Source organism: Chiroxiphia lanceolata, chromosome 9 (genome assembly GCF_009829145.1).
Source record: "Chiroxiphia lanceolata isolate bChiLan1 chromosome 9, bChiLan1.pri, whole genome shotgun sequence".
NCBI classification, from domain to species: domain Eukaryota; kingdom Metazoa; phylum Chordata; class Aves; order Passeriformes; family Pipridae; genus Chiroxiphia; species Chiroxiphia lanceolata.
In genome coordinates, this window is record NC_045645.1 from 23,976,949 (window position 1) to 23,995,890 (window position 18,942).

General features: G+C 39.7%; 1 protein-coding gene across 4 annotated transcripts; it reads left to right on the plus strand.

Annotated features, from left to right (window-relative positions):
- The first annotated feature begins 747 nt into the window (after positions 1-747).
- Positions 748-17,246, plus strand: UCHL5 (ubiquitin C-terminal hydrolase L5). 4 transcript variants are annotated; one of them, XM_032695952.1, is made up of 11 exons: positions 748-902; positions 2,319-2,382; positions 3,517-3,622; positions 10,982-11,107; positions 11,194-11,255; positions 11,334-11,464; positions 12,802-12,865; positions 13,915-14,017; positions 14,420-14,533; positions 14,698-14,796; positions 16,637-17,246. In XM_032695952.1, exons 1-11 carry the CDS (start codon positions 821-823, stop codon positions 16,679-16,681), a joined length of 996 nt encoding a protein of 331 aa, XP_032551843.1. In that variant the 5' UTR covers positions 748-820; the 3' UTR covers positions 16,682-17,246. The 4 variants fall into 4 exon arrangements, with proteins under 4 accessions (XP_032551843.1, XP_032551844.1, XP_032551845.1 ...); XM_032695953.1 differs by having other exon boundaries at positions 765-902; positions 14,423-14,533; XM_032695954.1 differs by lacking the exon at positions 14,420-14,533 and having other exon boundaries at positions 765-902.
- The last annotated feature ends 1,696 nt before the right edge of the window (positions 17,247-18,942 follow it).

Here is an 18,942-nt window from a genome sequence, read left to right on the forward strand (position 1 = left end):
CTGGGGGGCAAAGGCAGCTTAGCTTACGCAGTAGAGAATTACGAGGCAGTAGCACCTAAAGCCGATACCGGAGCGCAGCTGTCAGTCATTATAAAGGCGATAAACACGTGTGACGAGGGAGCTGCGTAAGAGCGGGACACGCCCGGCGATGCCCCGCGGGGCTCCCCTCGCCCCGGTGCCGCCGGGGATGCACCCCTGGCTTCCCCACATCCCGCCACCATCCCTGGGGCCCCCCGGGGCTGGCACGGGGAGCCCGCACCCCGCTCCCCCCGCACCCCGGGACGCGCCACTTGCCTGCGCTGCCGCGGCCCGAGCGGGGCCGGGCGGTGCCGCAGCGCCGGAGCCCGCGGGGCGACGGGCGGGGGACGCGCCGGGGACACCGAGCGGCGGCGGGGCCGCGCCGGGCGCGCAGGGCGGGCAGGGCTGTCCCGCTGCGGCCGCCGGAGCTCCGCGACTCCCGCACCGGCCCCGCCCGCCGCGCCCCGACAGCATCGCCGGGACCCGGATGGGGCCGCGCCCCCCGCGCGGTGCCCGGATGGAGCCGTGCTCGGGGCCGGCCCCGCTCCCCGCCGGGGCGTACGCGGGTCCCGCACCCTCCGCCCTCCCCGCGGCCGCCCCGCAGCGGCCCCGCGGGGCGTGGCGCGGTCCTCCCGCGGCCGGGGTGGTGCCGGAGCCGCCGGCGGCTGCCCCGGATCCAGTCGCGGGCGCCGCTTCCTGCGGCCGCCCCGCCTCTCCATGGCGCTGCCCGGCGCGGGTCCTGCCGGGAAGGGAAGGGAGCGGCGCGGGGCGGCAGCGCGGCCTGAGCGGCGGCGGAGCCGCCATGTCCGGGGGCAGCAGTGCCGGCGAGTGGTGCCTCATGGAAAGCGACCCGGGCGTCTTCACCGAACTCATCAAGGGCTTCGGTAAGGGGGCGGCGGGGCCGGGCGAGCGGCGGAGGCTTCGCGGGGCTGTTCCCGCGCGGGTCGGAGCGGCAGCGGTGCCCCGGCGAGAGGTGCGGGGCTCCGGCCGAGCGGGGCGCGGGGCTCGGCTCGGACGCTGCAACGGGGCGGGAGCGCTCCCGGCGCGGGTGGGGACGAGCCGTCTCTTGTGACCTCCGGCTGCTGTCCCGTCCCCGCGGGCGGTGGAGCCCTCGGGCCCAGCGCAGGCTGTGCGGCGGTGCCCGGCCCTCGCCCACGGGGCCCTCGCCCACGGGGCCCTCGCCCACGGGGCCCTCGCCCACGGGGCCCTCGCCCACGGGGCCCTCGCCCACGGGGCCCTCGCCCACGGGGCCCTCGCCCACGGGGCCCTCGCCCACGGGGCCCTCGCCCACGGGGCCCTCGCCCACGGCACGTGTTGTGCTGCCGATGGGGAGCGCGGTGAGGACGCGCCGCGTGGAGTCGCCGAATCACTTAGGTTTGAAGAGACCTCTGCGGTCATTGAGTCCGACCTGTGACCGAGCACCGCTCTGTGAACCAGACTGAGTGCCGCGTCCAGTCTTTCCTTAAACACCACCAGGGACGGTGAATCCACAACCTCCCTCGGCAGTCCATTCCAGTGTCTAAGCACGCTTTCTGTGAATAAATTCCTCCTGGTGTCCAGCCTAAACCTCCCCTGGTGCAGCTTAAGACTGTTCCTCTTGTTTTGTCACCAGTTGCCTGGAAGAAGGGGAGAACAAGCCCCCCAGGGCTGAGCTATGGGCCTTGGCGTTGGGCTGGGGAGTCTACAAGGGGCTGCTTGGTCTTCTAGAGTATTAAATTTTATGTTGAATTGCGTTTAAAATCTTCGGTGATACTGTGAGTGTATGGTTATAGTGACAGCTAAGTCTACACAGGAACTGGCCAAAGAAGCGAAACGGTTTTATACTGGGTTGATTCATAGTTTCTATCCTGTCTTTTTTTCCACAAGTCCAGACATGCTTCTCCTTTTCTGTTTTTATTTAACCTCTAGATTAATCTTCCACGTTTTAAGTATTGAACCTTTTGGGCTCTGTCTTATGCCAATGTCTTGCTTGAGTATCATTTACAGCATTTTCAGTCTACTACCATGGATCTTTTCCTGGAGATAAATGTTTTAAGTTCTGCTTTGGACTTGCTGATAATGTCTTTGAAAACAGTGTTGTTTTCAGTTGAGTGGAGGACACGAGGTGACCAAAGACATTTTAATCTCCTCTGCTTCTTTCTTAAATGCAAAGCCCATAGATAGACTTATCCATAACCTGGACATACAAGTTGTAAGTGTTACATATGTCTTTATGTATTTTCTTTCATATGTCTTTGTTTAGTGGCTGCATCCCTTTTAAATGGGTTAGTTGAAGAAACCTGTATTTTTCCTTGTTTCAGGCTGTAGAGGAGCACAAGTTGAAGAAATATGGAGTTTGGAACCAGAGAACTTTGAAAAACTGAAGTAAGGCACATGGTTTTTATTTGCATTTGTCTAAAATGACCGAAAGAATGTGTACAAAACTCAGGTGTGGTTTTGGTGGCTTTTTTGTTCGGGGTTTTTTGAATTTGGTTTTTTTCCTTCAGTTTCCAGAGAAGTTTATTAGGATTTTGATTTAATGAAATACCTGACAGTTAAATTGCTTTTTATTAATGCCTTGATCCTTAATCTAGCTTTTCTGGGTTTTGAGAGAGGTCCTAATATCAGCTAGAATGTGGAAATAGATTTCTAATGATTTTGCCATTAGCTTGCATTATATCTTTTAACAAATTCTGTGACAAATTTCTGTTCCTTGCTTTTATTTTCCTTACTTCCTCACTTAACTATACTGCATCTGTTGTCTAAAATAAATTACTTTACTGTACTTATGTACCTCTGTAACTCGTTTTTCCTGCAGAGACACTTCCATATGTATGTGAAGGCAAATAGGCTTGTAGCTGAGAACAACTGGTGTCATATGGAGCAGTTCTGTTCTTATTAGGCAACATTAATTCTTTTACCATTTTGTTCATGATGCATTGTTACCCTTATTAATAGACAAATTTTAAGAGGAAAATGTCATCTAACCTGGACCATACTCCTGTGTCCTGTGTGGATATCCCACTCTTGCATAATTAACCTTTCAGAAGACGCAGCAATTGGTGCAGTCTGAAAAGCATGATGTATTTTTAGTAGAAAACTGGAAGTTTCGTGAGAGCTCCTCTTTGAATGTTTGTGTCTAGAAGGATTACCAAAACTTTAGTTCCTGCTCTTGTATGGGATTGACAAATGTTTTGACAGGTATTTATCACTAACCAATTCAGATGAGAGTTGTGCAGCTGTAATAGTTGCAGTAACCAGGAAAGCTGGCCCTGACTTAAGTTACAGGCTGAATGCTAATCTAAATTGGGTTTGTTTAACGTATACAGAAGGAAGCCTGAATTGTCTTCTGCCCAATTAAAAGACCACATCTGAAAATTTCAGTGCAAATTCCCTGTGTTTGTGAAGAGTGAACAGAACTACCATACCAGCATACACTTAAATTACAGTATAGATTTCTGGATTCAATACTTTTCATCAGTACAGGTGATCTTTTTTTCTATCAATTTTGTTTTTCAGGCCTGTACATGGGCTAATTTTTCTCTTCAAGTGGCAGCCTGGAGAGGAACCAGCAGGTTCTGTTGTTCAGGACTCCAGACTGGATACAATATTTTTTGCTAAGCAGGTATGGCGAGTTCAGTAACTTTCTTAAATAAATCATGAATCGTAGCTTTTAATACTGAAAAATAAGCTATCTATGTGTTAATATGAACACAAAAATTAACACTTTAGAAGGTGAAATGACTTCAACAAATTCTGAGAGTAAGAACTGTGTATTGAAAGGTGATTAACAAAGCAAATCAGTTTGATATGTTAAGACAAAAATACCATCCATGGAAGAGTAAAACTCATTTATTTGTCAGCCCACAGATTAACTCACTCTTCTGTGCAGTAAATAAAGACTTGATACATGTTCTCAGCAGAATGAGCAAATTATTTTTTTGAAACCACTTTCAACAACTTCTTGAAATAAATGTTTATTTTGGCCCTGTTTTTATTTCTTGAGTTTCTCAAACGCTCTGCAGCTGGAGAAGTATAGCTCTAGGATGATACTTTCCTTAAGGGTTTGCAGACCGTTTTGGCATGCAAGTTTTAAGTATTTAAGTCAGAAAGGTGAGTTTAAGTTTGAAATTACAGCAGAAATTGGTTTTGCTGATGTAAGCCATTGTGTTTTATTAAATACTGAATAGTACTGAAATTTTGTGTTAGCATTGACAGACCGTGTGTGTGTGTGTGTGTGTTGTTGGCAAGCAAGAAAAGCAAGAGAAAGTAACCAGAATGAAAACAGGAGTATTTAATAAATGTTTTTAGGTCTTTTGCGCGACCTGCTTATGAAACAGTGATAAGTGTAAGTCTAAACAGGAAATGTAATCCTATGTGTGTTACTTACAAACCATTCATACCAAAAGGCAAAATATTAGGCTTTCTATGAAGACTGTACATAGTCTATTTGCTGGAGAGTTTTTTCCCCTGGTTGGGTTTTTTTTGTTGTTTTATGTCCCACCACAAAGGCAGAAGTGTTTTGTATGTAAATTTCAGGCTATAAAAAGTCTCCACACACCTGCAGCTAAAAGTATAGAAATATGGAAAACAGTGGAAATAGCTGTCCTGGCCACTCTATACCTGTGCTTCTGTTGTATTTTATAATCACCTTACTGTTTCATGCTATTGTGGATGACTTCATTCTTTGGTCTTTTTTAATACTGATTTTCTTCATTGTTCCCCTGCTGCAGCTCTCAAGTCCTTCCAAGCACTGCCCACTATTTTATGATAGAATGATCAGCAGTGGTTTGCCAAATGTCTTTATAGTTTGATAGCTCTGCTAGACAGTGGTTTAAGTTGTGACTTCTGCCTAATCAAACATTCTGCTGGTGATCATAGGCTGTGGCTGCAGAATAGCCATAATGCAAAGAAGCTCAGGAAAATCCTTGATAAAACTCTCGCAGGGTAGTTACATGGCAGCAGGCAATTACTCTGGTATGAAGCTAGAGACGGGTTTTTGGGTTTGGGTTTTGGTTTGGGTTGTTTGTTCTTTTTCTCAAGATGAAGGTAAATTTTCCCTCACTCAAGGGACTTCATCTTGTTTCCTGTTAGTAGTTGAGGGTCTGCCAGAATTGCTGTTCTTGTGAGTGCTGAAAACTTTCAAAGCATTTGTCTGCTTGCTCTGCTTCTTTTGCCTTTCCCCCCCTCTTCACTTCCCTTTTTGAAGCTTGACAGTAAGCTAAGAGGAACTTTCTTGGGTTTAAGATTGCAGAATTTACATAAAAAAATTTGGATAATGGTAGACTTGAGAACAAAACCCACGAAGTTAAAGGCTAACAGTGAAAAGTCTTCTTTATTTTATAGCTTTCTTTGAAACATTCGTATTTCAATGTTTTCTTAAGCCTGAATCCTCTTTGTGAAGGTGTAGGAACTTTGTAATCTTCTGCTTCCTTCACTTTCTGCCTTTAAGGAGGGTGTGGTGGAGTGACTCTTAATTTTAGCAGGAAAGCAATTTCTAGAAACGTTGACTCTTAAAATAGTAGTACCTAGTTACACCACTTGATGGCATGGAATAGATGTTTCAAAAGTAATTTGCAAAAAGTTTAAAGTTAGTATCTTTGTTGTGTTTTAGTGTTGTCTGTCAGTCAAGTGCAGTGGCTTAGCAAAATCAGGACATTTTTCTTGTAGACATACATATGCTTGTGGTTTATATCAGTTCAGCTTTGTCTGGACTGATGCATTGTGGCTGAACAACTAGTGAAATAGCTGTGAAGAAATTAGTATTAAAAGCCAACAGATAAGTGAAAAAAACTGCTTTGGATATTTTGGAGGGAGCTGTAATACCAGTTTAGCTCTGGTGACTCTCACATCGAAGAAAGTTAGCCTTGGTTAGAGATTAAACTTGACAAGCAATATTTTGAGGACTTGTAGGGTTTTCTTGAGCAACTGTCTGATCTTGTGATGATGAGAGCAGGATGCCTTGGTCCTCTCAGCCTGTCTCCTTTCCATGCTGTGGTTCTGTTCTTCTCTCGCAATGGCTCAGCTACTCACTGAACTTGTGTGAGCTGCTGCAACTCATCAGCCAGCAGTTTTCTGTAGATGCTCTGTGCATATTTTCTGGGCTGGTCTCCTGCTGTATTGTGAGATGTGTTTGTCCAGTGAGTCTGGACAGGACAAAACCAGTAACAGGTAAGTGAGAGAGAACGGGAGTTTTTCTATGGTAGTGCTGAGACCATAGTCTGTGAATCCTTCTGAGTCACCCAGGAACACCAAGGAAGATGAGCATTAATATTAAATACTTTTATTGTGAAAGAGCAAGTCCTCCCAGCCATCATTCAACTGGGCTCATGTGTCTTTTTTTTTATTTTCTCTGTGTATGTTTTAAGTCAAATTTTGTGGTGGCTTTGAGGTCTTTCGAGAAGACTTTTTTTCTTCATTACAAAAATGATGATGTAAAATAACAATATGTTCATTTGTAGGCTGGAATCCCAGAACAAATAGATTTGTTAGGAAAATTTTTGACATTTAAGGTGTTTGCTCTGTTGATCTGTGTCTTGACATGACAAAGGAGCCTTAAAAATCTGAGAAAGTCTTTGTATCTCTTTCCTTTCCCATACATTTTCTTCTTTTAAATATCATCATCTGAAGAGATTTGGTACAATTCGTTTTACTGCAGACATGTTTTAAAATATAATCCTGAATCCTGTATGAGCAAGACAAAGTTACTGTTGATATGTAACAATAGTTGAGTATAGGAAATAACTGATGTTATTACAGCATAGCTCTGTTTCTATTCAACTTCAATTAAATGTTCCATCTTAAAATTTGTTTAATTGGGGGGAACTTTAGTTAGATTTAAAAGGCTACAGCTCACAAACTGTGTCTAGCAAAACATCTTTGAAATTGCATTAGGAAACACAGTTTTACTAAGAAGCTTGTGCATGCTCACATCTTACTGATTTCTACTTTCATAGTGATGTTGTAGTTGAATTCCAAATGACAACTAGATCTTGTTCACAGTTAAATCAGGATTATGTTTGGGGGTTGAATTTAAAAGTCTGTCTGGTATGCATGCATATTAAAGGTGTTTTTTTAATGGTCACTTTTTTGTGCACTCATGTTAAATTTGGCCTCCCTGTTATGCCTAGGTATGATTTGGTCCTCTATTTGAGGCCACAGAACTCTGGATGATCTTACATACCCTTTGAGCTAGGATACCTAGGCACAATGAGGTGAGTTAAGGATACAATTTCAGCCTTAACTCTGAATTTCCTGATTTCTGTGTTGTTTAAGTGGGCCCTTGCTGTTATTTTGACATGCAGCAGCTACATGGTTATGCCTACCCAGTGTATTCAACTTCCCTCTGCACTGCTTGGAGTAGCTGTGTTCTGTGCTCAGCACTGCAGGAGTGCAAGTGTCTCTTGACAAAAATGAATGCCATTGTTGCAGACTTGTGAACTACACTTTTTTAGTTTAATAAACTCTTCAGGTTTTATTACTAAAGTAATGGTATCCTGCCTTTCTTTGGTGCCATGTATTTATTTTATTTTGCATTGGTTGATGATAGAACATTAACTTCATTAATTGGGAATACCTTCAGAAGGAGGGTCTTATAAACGATACTGTTAATAACAAAACATTGGTCTTCAGTTGTCTTTGTGCCACTGAGGGAAGCATCTGTATTTTAACATTTCCAGTACTTAATTGATTTCAAGTTTTGACTCTTTCAGGTTTGGTAACATTAAGACAGACCAAATATCCATGTTAAAGCTAAACTTGGGGTATCAGATAACTTCTAAGTACAACTTGCAAGACATTAAACAAATTGGGAAAAGATTTTCAGTAACTGAATATAACTGTAAAAATATTATATCCTTACTCCAAGGAAATAAAAATTTTTAAAAACTTTCCTTTTTTTAGACAAGAATAAGCTGTGGAACTTTGTGCTAATGCTGAATTTTTCATGTTGAGCTTTGTAAAACCAACTGTTCTGTACCACTGGGATGCTTAGTAGTTAAAGCCCAGAGATTTGATGGTTATACTACCACAGCACAGGGTTGTCCACAGCTTTTTTGAAAAGCAAAATACAAAATCCATCAGATGGAAGATGCGATTTGAGACTTTAAAGTGCTTCAGCCTGAAGTTGATCCAGAAACTCAGACTGGATCCCTAGAGAAAGATGCATGCTTAGGAAGTAATGCATCTTGAAGAGTGTGCCAGAGTAACCTGTTCTAGTGGTTCCTTGGTTTGTTTTAAGCTGAGTTTCACTGGGTGATGTGGCAATCTTCTCTTGATACATACCTGTATATGTATATTATGATTTTGTTTCAAATATTATTAAATACTCTTTGTACTTTTGCTAGAAAAATCTTTCAAATACAGGTATATGCTTTAAGTTGGAGAGCTGGGTATCCTGAGCAGTTTCCCTTGAAGGACTCAGTAGCTGTGTGTGGGTACCAGTGCTGGCCTGGCTGTGTGCATTGATGGCATCGTGCCTGTGTGACAGTAAACCTTGCACTTGTCCACATCTGCTACTGCAGTCACATCCTCCTCACTCTGCACTCTTCACCCTGCCTGTGAGCTGCCACTAGCCAGGTACCTCCTTGTTCCTCCTTAGTACTTCTCCCATGTCATCTAGGTCCAGGAACATTGGATTGTTATGTGCATAACGTGCACTTGCTTCTGTTCCTCTACTACAGGACTGTTCTTGCTGCCCTTTCCTTACCTCCTGTACCTCTCACTTTCTGAAGTTCTGTAATGCATTTTTGTAATGTATTTTCATTTCAACAGCTGGAGGCCCCTGGCCTCAGGTCTGCATCTTCTGTATATTGTTTTCTAGCAGTTAGACATTGTTTAGCTTGGTCCTTATATACTTCATCAGACACAACTCATACTGTAGCTGAAATACGAAATCATATTTATGCTCAGTATTTGATGAGCCCACGAATTGCCTGCCAAGTCTAATTTTTCATCTTTTCTGTTGTTTAAAGCTCCTGTATCTAGCTAGTCAGCACAGTTTCAACATTGATCTTGCCTCTAAGGCACAAAATGTCTCTGAATTTCCCTTCCCTTTTTTTGAAGCCATTACTGAGTTATCTTTGCCAGAGCAACTGATTGTTCCATCCTGATTTTTCAACAAAAGTGGTTGCCATTTAGTCCTGTCTCTCTCTCTAATGTCCTGTATTAGTCAGGATTTAACAAGTACAGTTTGCTGTAGTGGCCCTCCCTTTGTTGTAGCAGCACTGTTCTAATATTTGTCAACACAGCTGTCCCTACCTTCTTTCTCCTTTCTCTATCAGCTTGGAGTGTTTGTAACCACTGTGTCAGGTTAGCCCACTCTGATCCGCTTGGGATCTTCTGTTTTCATCCTAGTGCTACTTTTACAACTGTCTCTGATAACATTCTCTAGTCATATCTGAGAGACTCTTTAGTTCTTGATTACTTTTCCTGTGTAACAGTGTTAATTCAAATTATGCCATTCTGGTAGCGGGGGTGTGTGTGTTGAATTTTTCTGCTTCTGTTTCATTATTTCACTGCCTTTGATGGCTTTTCTTCCTATGTTCTTAATTTTGCAGTTGTGTGTACTCCAGCCCTTGCTTGTGTACCTGCAGTTTGCTTAACCCGAGTTTCACTTGCTGTAATCTCTCTGCACGTGTAGTTGACTCCCTTGATTACCATTTAAGTCAACTAGATTGTAATTTTATTAAATTAAGGAGTGTTTTATTATTTCTTTATCATCTGCATACAAACATAATCTGAACTGAGAACACCCTGAAGTATAGAAAATGAATATATAATGTGGCTTATATTATTACCATAGTAGGTTTTCCTTTGTACAACTAGCTTTGACTGTAAAACAGGTTGGTCGGGTTTTCTCACTTTTTTTCCTTCTCCTTTCTTGTTGGAAGTGGTTTCACATTCACAGCCCTCAACTAATTTTCATTTTTTTAATACAAAATTCACATCCTCTCTACTAGTCCTATGGTTTAAGTAGCATTTTCAATTGCAGAACAGTGTCATAGACTAAAGATACCTTACTTTTTCCTAACCTATAGCTCACTGAGAAAACACTAATATAAAGTCTTTCTTTTATTACGGTCTTGTAACTTTTGATTACTCTGCTTTTAATTAAATCTCAGATTATATTTAATAATTCTTGTAGTCTCTTTCTTAAAATACTGTGGTTTAGTTTGGGTATTAGTAAACAACATTAAAAACATGGCTTTAATGTGAAGGGGGTTGTTTATGTTTTCTAAAATTGGAATATTTATCACTGAAGAGTAACAGTGTCAAACTAGTATGTTAGCTTGAAAAGGATAGGTATATTGTAAATTAAGAAAAAACTGAAAAATCTTGAAGTATCATATGGCTTATTATATTATTCAGTAAACTATATTTTTAACAATTTTCACATCTTGGAACACTTCTAAATTTTATTAGTTTATCCCTGGAATATGTGAAATTGTTTTGTCCAACACAACCTTTTAATAAAAATTCTAGGTTCCATAATGTGCTTTATTGCTCAAATTAATTTTTTTTTGACCTGCTGTGCCTGGTAGGAATTCTGATTATTTAAAGGAGTTTTTTGAGGCGAAAGTTGACTTTTTGGTTTAAGATACATTAATGCAATTTGGGCAGCTTGCTTTGAATAGTACTTTATGTGTTTTTCCACAGAGATCAGGGGATTCCTACATTTCTTCTGTGTCCTTCATTAATTGTTTTAGGGAGATGTCGAGGCAGTAGAATGACAGTTTCTAAGTAGAGCTGTGCAATACCAGTTTTATCAATGTTTTGCACATTGCAGCCATCCAGAATTTATTTCACTAGTCTCCTACAGCAAAAGCTTTTCTGCAGCTACTCAGGCAGCAAATCTAGTCTGTTTTAGAGCGAACTTGTAATATGATGCAGCACAGAAAGTGTGTGTTTGTAACGAAAAATGTTGCCCAGATTAAAGTAAGTTTTTATCACCGATGATGAACAAGTTCTCAATCCTTTTTTCTAGGTAATTAATAATGCTTGTGCAACTCAAGCCATAATAAGTGTGCTGTTAAATTGTGCTCATCAAGACATCCATCTAGGAGAGACTTTGTCAGAATTTAAGGAATTTTCACAAAGTTTTGATGCTGCAGTAAGTGCCCACTGTTTTCTGTATTTTTTAAGTGTTACAGTGTTCTAGCTGTGCTGGCTCACAGTCATTGTGTTACTTCCTTTCAGATGAAAGGTTTGGCACTAAGCAACTCAGAAGTGATTCGGCAAGTTCACAACAGTTTTGCCAGGTAACACATGTTTTAAATCTAGGCAAAACTGGAAGGAAATTCTTTTTAATCTCAGGTTTTTTAAAATTCTCTTTGCAGGCAACAGATGTTTGAATTTGATGCAAAGTCTTCAGCAAAGGAAGAGGATGCATTTCATTTTGTGAGCTACGTTCCCGTTAATGGTCGTCTATATGAGCTGGATGGCTTAAGGGAAGGACCAATTGATTTAGGTAACATTTGGTATTTTTTCTGGACATCTTTCATTGTAACAGTAGCTTTTTGAACAATTGGTCAGACATTATAGGCTCAAACCAAGTTATTTATTAAAATAAAAAAATATCTTAAGTTTTCTGAACGTGCAGTACAGGTTTGTATTTCTTTGTAGTCATTTATATTGTTTTAGTTTTGTTGGACTGAAAATACAGCTTTCTTCCTGCTTCCTCCATGTTTCCTATGATCTCTTCTTTCATTCAGTAATCAAATGAACAGGCCATGCAATCCATTCTAATACCTTGATAGTTTTGTTGCAAGAGAGTAAGTTTACATACTGGCAGCATGTACACAGCTGATTCCAAACACTTCTTTTACATTATGTGCTTGTGTTTGTACCCTGCCCTCTTTCTTCTTAGATAACAATTATTTTCCTAATGGTTCTAAAAAAAAAAGTTACTTCCAGCATAGTTTTATTCTCTGTAAGACTTGCTCCTGTTTTGTAATATTTCTTAACTTGGCGATATTGTGCTGTGTTGTGTCTTGAAAAGCTCAACAGTGCCTATCATGTATCTGTACTTTCATGTCTGATCTTATGTCAGTGTGTTCCACACTCCATTTCCAAAGTGTTTTCCCAGTTTTGTTGACAGTTATATTTTATTTTTAGGCTGAGTAGTGGCTTGCTGCTAAATGGCTTGTCTTGAGTCAGTCTAGAGATAGTGTACAGTCAGCAGACCTACCAGTAACATCATTTTTGTGGTCACAAGATCATGAGTCTCTTCATTTACTTGAAGGTCTTGAAGTTGTTGAAGAGGCATTGTCAACTTAGGAAATCACCTTCAGTTATTCTCTTGTTTATCTCAAAGTCAAGTTATCTATCATATAGCCTTTTATGGTTTTTCTCTGTGTCTGACTTTTTAACATTGTATTGCATCTGCAGAGACAAAAATCAAGAGTTAATACCAAACAGACAGCTGTAGCTATCCATAATGTTTTCTTTTGCTGTCTCTTGTAATGTTGTCATATCAACTAACTTCTTTCCTCTCATATAAATCTTCCATAACATACTTTCCCCCTGCCCTATTGTTTTGTGCTATCAACAAAATAAATTGTTAGATGCTTATGCCCTTAAAATTTAGTTTTGCTCCCTTGCTTTGGTCACTGCATTATCTAAATATTGTAATTAATAAAATGTCTTCTGCCTCCTGAAAAATCACCTGAGTACTTTGAGACTGCAGTTGCTAAGGAGGAACTTGTTACATACTTGCGAGTTGCTACATACACCTGAATTATCCAAGTCTTGACTTTGCAGTGAATTTTGCCAAGATGGTTAATTTTTTTCTTTGTTTTTCCCCAGGTGCATGCAACCAAGATGACTGGATAAGTGCTGTACGACCTGTCATAGAGAAGCGTATACAAAAGTAAATGGTCATGATGCTTTTAAAATATAGCACCTGCTGTGTGTTTTAAAATTCCTTACTCTTAATTTCCTTCAGTTAAAGAATTTCAGCTGAATTTCTGAGGAATTATGCTTATGCATCATTTTTATATGCGTATCATTATGTGCCTTGAGAACCTATTGCCCAACATGAGATAAATGTGAGACACTGTACTGCTGTGTAATTAATCAAAGTAGATATCTGTGTAGTAAAGAGAGACCCTATTAGTGCTCTGGAGAAAGAAGAGCAAGATTATTATCTCTGTTAAACAACTGTGGGTTTTTGCAAGTGAAAACTAAGAGTGTCATGACCATGAATAAAGTTTGAGTGTGTGCTTATACTTAGAAGTACTAGATAGTGACTATATCCATACAGCTGGGATTTAGAGATAACAAGGTTTTCTTTGGTATGTGGCTTGTTTTAGAAATTTAAGCTGGAAAAACATACTACGTAAGTTTTCATACTTGTTGGCTCTGACTCCAAACAGCAGCCCTAAATGTGCTAGAAATAAAGTTGATTTTATGCTGTTTTTAGAAAATTACTTTAAAAGCTTTTGCTTGAAGACTTTTTTTTAATAAGCAAAGCATTACTACAAAATTGCATTTGGAGAATTCAAACTCTGAAAGGCCTGCTAGTCTAATTGTTGAATGTACTTTTCACACTGTATGAAGAAGTCTCCCATGTTTTCTAACAAGTAATAGTAATGAGAAAGTAAAAACTATTGTATGCAGCAGTCTTCTGCAAGTTTTATTGTCAAGTGTATCGTGTTTTGTTTTAAGTGTTTATGTTTTGTGACCACAGACAGGAATAGTAATTATCTGGGGAGAGGAGGTTATTAGGAGTTACAAATTGGGTAGAATTCATTTGAAGCAAAATTAGAACTTAATTTAATAGGTCCACTTAAAATGTTGTTTCCACAAAATGCATTCCCTTCTAATGAAATAGAGGAGGAGGTTTTTGAATTGTCATGTTAGTGACTAATTTTGAAAGTGGGTTGTTTTTGTTGTTTTGTTTTTCTGTTCCTCCTTTAGATACAGTGAAGGTGAGATAAGGTTTAACCTGATGGCTATTGTGTCTGACAGGAAGATGATATATGAGCAGAGGATTGCAGAGTTACAGCAACAGCTGGCAGAGGTAGGCCATGGTATTTACATTAATGGAGTAGTTCTCTAGTAGTTCTGTGTGTTTGCTTTACTATTCACCTCCTTTCCTTGCTCCAAATGGAATATCAGTAAAAAAAGCAGGGAAGGATTGCTATTACTGCTTCCCTGTGCAGCACAGTCACTGCTGCAGCTCTGGTTGCTTCCCAGTGAGCTGAGCTGAGGACTGGGTACGGTGTGACCATGTCATTGTGGCTTTCAGTCTTGACTCATCTGCTGTGGTACTGGAATTGTTCTTTACCTAGTGCCTGAGCTACTCTGCTTATACCTAACTGAGGAAGTTCCTGGAATGTTGCTTTAACTGTGATACCCTAATCTGTGTTAGAAATATTCTGAAGACAAGACTTAGTTTAGGTTTTTTTCTGTTTTGTGGAAGGAGGAGCCTATGGATACAGATCAAAGTAGTAATATGCTAAGTTCTATACAATCAGAAGTTGCAAAATACCAGATGTTAATTGAAGAAGAGAACCAAAAATTAAAAAGATATAAGGTATGTAGCCTTTGCTTTTCTGATGAAATTATTGCAACAGTTGTAAGAAAAAGCTGGGTTTTGTATCTATGGGAGCTGCTGCAATTAATGTGAAAGAACAGGATGGGGACTAGAAGATAATTGAGTGATATAATAATACTTTAATGCTTTTAATTTGTTTTTAGATCGAAAATATTAGAAGAAAACATAATTACCTGCCTTTCATCATGGAATTATTAAAGACTCTAGCAGAGCACCAGCAGTTAATACCATTAGTAGAAAAAGTGAGTATTTTCTAGCTGACTTTTAAGAAACGGTATATTACTATAATTCTTCATACCTTCTATGTAAAATTAAATAAACAAACCCATGACATTTATGATTCCAAGATATTTGACCACATTTTTTACCTTCATGTGTATTGCTACTTTACCTTCTTCTCAAGAGGCACAATTTCAGTGCAAATTAGAGATTGTGGGACAGACCAACTTTGCAGTATTAGGCAAAGGCAAACTGTATCTCCCCTTTAATAAACTAAACAAATTTTTCTGATGGTGATTTAGGAAGAGGCAGTTCAATGCCATCTAAATCACATTACAGGGCGTAAGATGCTGCAATACAAGAGACGTAAGATTTGGGCTTTTCTGCGTGGATAATTAAAAATCCTATTAAAATTACGATACTTAGCTTTAATTAGTATGTGATAGAGTTCCCCATATCATTCCTGATATCCATTTTTGAGCCGCAGAGTGTCTGAACGTGCACCCCAGGACCGTCGGCGGTCGGTCCCTTTGGCCACTGCGGACTCTCCACGGCCAGTTCGGTGCAGTACCGGGCTGTGACCGCCAGGTGGCAGCCGTGGCACAGGGACTGGAGCTGGGAATTCTTTCCCTTCTTTTCCCTGTTCTGCTCATTTACGGGCTTTACTTTCCCCCTTTTCAAGGTGTTTAGCTATTAACATTGATTTACTGTTAAGGTTTGTATTAAAGCTTAGTTATTAAAGAGTGTCTGTCACTTTGGTAAGGTTATTAAACTGGCTGGTCGAGTACTTGAGCTGTACTGAGCTCAGTGCTGGTTTGTATATCTGCTCGTGTGCCAGAGGCAGTATCCCTGGTCTTGAACTCACTGAGAAAGGATCTCTGTATTATTATAATGAAAAAAAGAGCTATATATTATTTTAACAAGTCCATTCTTTAGCTGAATTTACTTAGGTAAATTTAGGTACATTTGCTGGCCTATAGCTTACAAGACAGTAACTTCTAGTTTTTAATCTTTTCCTTCTTTGGGTAATGTGTGGAATTTTAATCCAGTTTCGTGTTGGCAGGAGTCATTTATAAGACCATCAAGCTGCTTTTACAAACAAATTTCCAGTGAACCTGAGCAGCTGGTGATAGATCTTAATTCTAAATCACACAACTAGATACTTTTCTGTTCAATAACAAGTGATACAAGCAGCAGCCTGATTCAGAATGAACAAATATTTTGACAGAAAGTTGGCTGATATTGCTTCTGAATTGCCCCCTCTTCTTGGCCAGCCCGTCTTTTAACTAAATCCATAAGGAAAAAATGCTAGTTCCGTGTCAATTTGAGCCATTTGTAATTGATACAAGCTATATAAGAATTTGTCTGCAAATATCTTGATAGGAACTCTTATGGGTTTTTTCCCCACTCATCTGAAAGATCTAAAACACTAAGATCTTGGTCATTGCAGAGTTCAGTTTTGCTAGTCAGTGTGTCTGAATGCAGTGTTTCCTTGTGACATGGAATGTTTTCATTAGCAAGAGTTATTTCTATGTTAGATGAAATTAATACGATGGTATGAAAAATGAAGGCTTAAATTATGTTTTAAAAATAGTGCTTTTTCCTCCTCTTGTTTTCCCCATAGAAACTACCTAATCTTAATTTCCTTTATATTATTTATTTAAACCTGCATCTATTCTTAAAAGCCTTTATATATGAACCCAGTAAAATAGTAGTAGGATGCTTCTGAAGGGTTTAAATTTACATTTACAATGTTTCTTTTTACAGTACATTCTGACATTCAGGAATGTAATGAGTAGTCATTCAAAGCTTCAGAAAGATCTGTCTTCTCAGAGCTTGATATCATCTCCCTTTGTTTTCTAGGCAAAAGAAAAACAGAATGCCAAAAAAGCTCAGGAGGCCAAGTGAAGATGACTTTGCATAATACATACAGTTATTTGCTTCTGAAACTATTTTCATGACTACAAATAAAACTTTTCATAAACTTCAAATTTTGTCCAGTGCACGTTTGACAGTTGTAACACTTTGTCTTGTACTGTATGCACGGGTCTGATTCCTTCCTTCCCCTGCATCTTGTGCATGTAGTACTGCTAAGCAATGTTTAAGTTCTCTTCAAATTCAGTATTTAACAGTCTGTCTGATTGCTGAAAACTTGGGAAGTGGACCCAAAAATGTGCAAGGAGAACGTACCCATTTTGTCCCGTTTGAACATATAACGATACAAACGCCAGAGTTTTAAGCATAAGCATGAGCTTCCTTTGCTCATCCCTACTAACAGTTACAATACCTTCCAGTTGTTCAGTGGCATAGCCTGTGTCTTTGTTTTTATGAAGTATGTGTCTAATTTTTTTACGAAATTGAAAAGTATGAATTTAGCTGTAGAAACATTTGCAAAGACCAATGTATAATCTTAAAAGAACTGCATTGCTTTAGTAGAAAAGATAATAAATATTCCCATTTTTATTTTGGCAAACTTTCTTCTGTGGTATTTTATTACTGGGTAAGATAATTAGGATAATGGAGTTCATCAGCCTTGTGACTGTGAGTATATGCATTCTAGATTTGGGTTAGAAGGGGAGTTATACTGTTGTTTTGGGGAGTTAATATCCTTGAATATAAGCGATTACTCTTCTGGAGTATGTTAAATTCAAGTCTTTAAAGCAATGTTTTTTATTTGACCTTGAGAGGTAATTTAATATAAGAAAAAAGGTGGGTAGAGGATTATTGTTGATAAAATCATTGTGATGGAAGACACTTGCACTGTCTTCTGTGGACCAAGGGGAACATCTGAGGAATGGAGCTCACTTGGTGTCCTGCCACCTTAAAAACTGCTTGCACTATGAATAGACAAATTGCTTTAGTATGAATAATAACAGGTCATTACAACAATACATACTATTTTAATTACTCAAACACTGTCACTGTATGTGAATTTGTTTAGAACACTTCCTGTTTCCTCCTGAAAGGTTTGGGTAAAAAAAAAAAACAAAAACAAAAGCAAGAGAACTTTGATTGTTTGGAAGACATTTTAAACTGTTAAAATGCTTGTTTCCCTTACTTTGCCTGTGGGCATACTTCATTGAACTGTGAGCTCCTGTGGTCTTGTAGGCTTGTATGATGAGAATATAGTGTGTTTAGAGAGTTTTTTGAAACCCCAATATGAAATAAATTCTGTAATCTGTTAGTGCTTCATAAATATTGCATATAAACAGGATAAAGTTTTGGCTGAAGAAAAACATTTACTGTGCTCTTCTACTGCTGGAAGGATCTCCTTGAGTCATTGCTGTGGCTGGAAGGGTAAGATGTGTTTCAGAAGAGAACATCAGATCTATATTTGTGTTCTGTACAAAGTTGATCAGGTTAATGAGAACACAAATATGTGTGTGAGAGTCTCCCACTTTAGTAAATCATTGTAGCATTATTGTCCAGGGGAAGAGAAAGACACTTCCTCTGTAAGAGACATTTCTGATCTTAAAATTACATTTGAAACTCCATTTCAACTTGTTGAAAACATTTGTCTCTCTTTTTATGTGGTAACCTGACGATTCCTGCTGCACCCTGTCATCCTCGGAGAATTTTGATGTCTGCCATAAAATTTTGCTGTTAATAGATGTCAACTTAAACTCTACTGAAGTCACTCCATTCTCCTTTTATTTGCATACTTGAGCATGTACAAAAGGAAAAGGAATTTTGCTGAAGCAGCAAATTATTTTTGCAATTATCAACAAATTCTAATAGCAATTTTTGTAGAAATTAGAAAACTTGTGTTGCAAGCAAACTGTCTGGGTTTGTGGAAGGCAAAGAAGGATGGATGTAAAGATTTTCACAAAATTTGTTAGTTCAATGTTTAAATGAAAAATATTTTTTTTAAAAAAGGCTGTTTAATGCAGAAGTAGAGCAAGCCAAAACTAGTGTTCTGCATTATATGATAGAATCTTTATTTCCTGATCAAAACCCTTTTGATAATTTTTTACTATTTTCACCAAATTTGTGGAACCATTTTTTCATGTGTGTCTTGGCTTTAAAGGCAATTATTTGTTTATTACCTACTTTTAGGACAGTGTCACATGAATGCAAAGCTGGGTATGAAGCTGATGAATGTCCAGGTTTGGCTGGGCTACAGTTAATTCCAAGTAGCCTGTACAGTGCTGTGTTTTGGATTAAGTATG

Bases quoted from the DNA above. Each gene is read 5' to 3' on its own strand.
- UCHL5 (XM_032695952.1), top strand. From the start codon at position 821: ATGTCCGGGGGCAGCAGTGCCGGCGAGTGGTGCCTCATGGAAAGCGAC. The intron at 11,465-12,801 runs GTAACATTTGGT...GTTTTTCCCCAG, and splicing joins GGAAGGACCAATTGATTTAG to GTGCATGCAACCAAGATGAC. The intron at 14,534-14,697 runs GTATGTAGCCTT...ATTTGTTTTTAG, and splicing joins AAAAATTAAAAAGATATAAG to ATCGAAAATATTAGAAGAAA.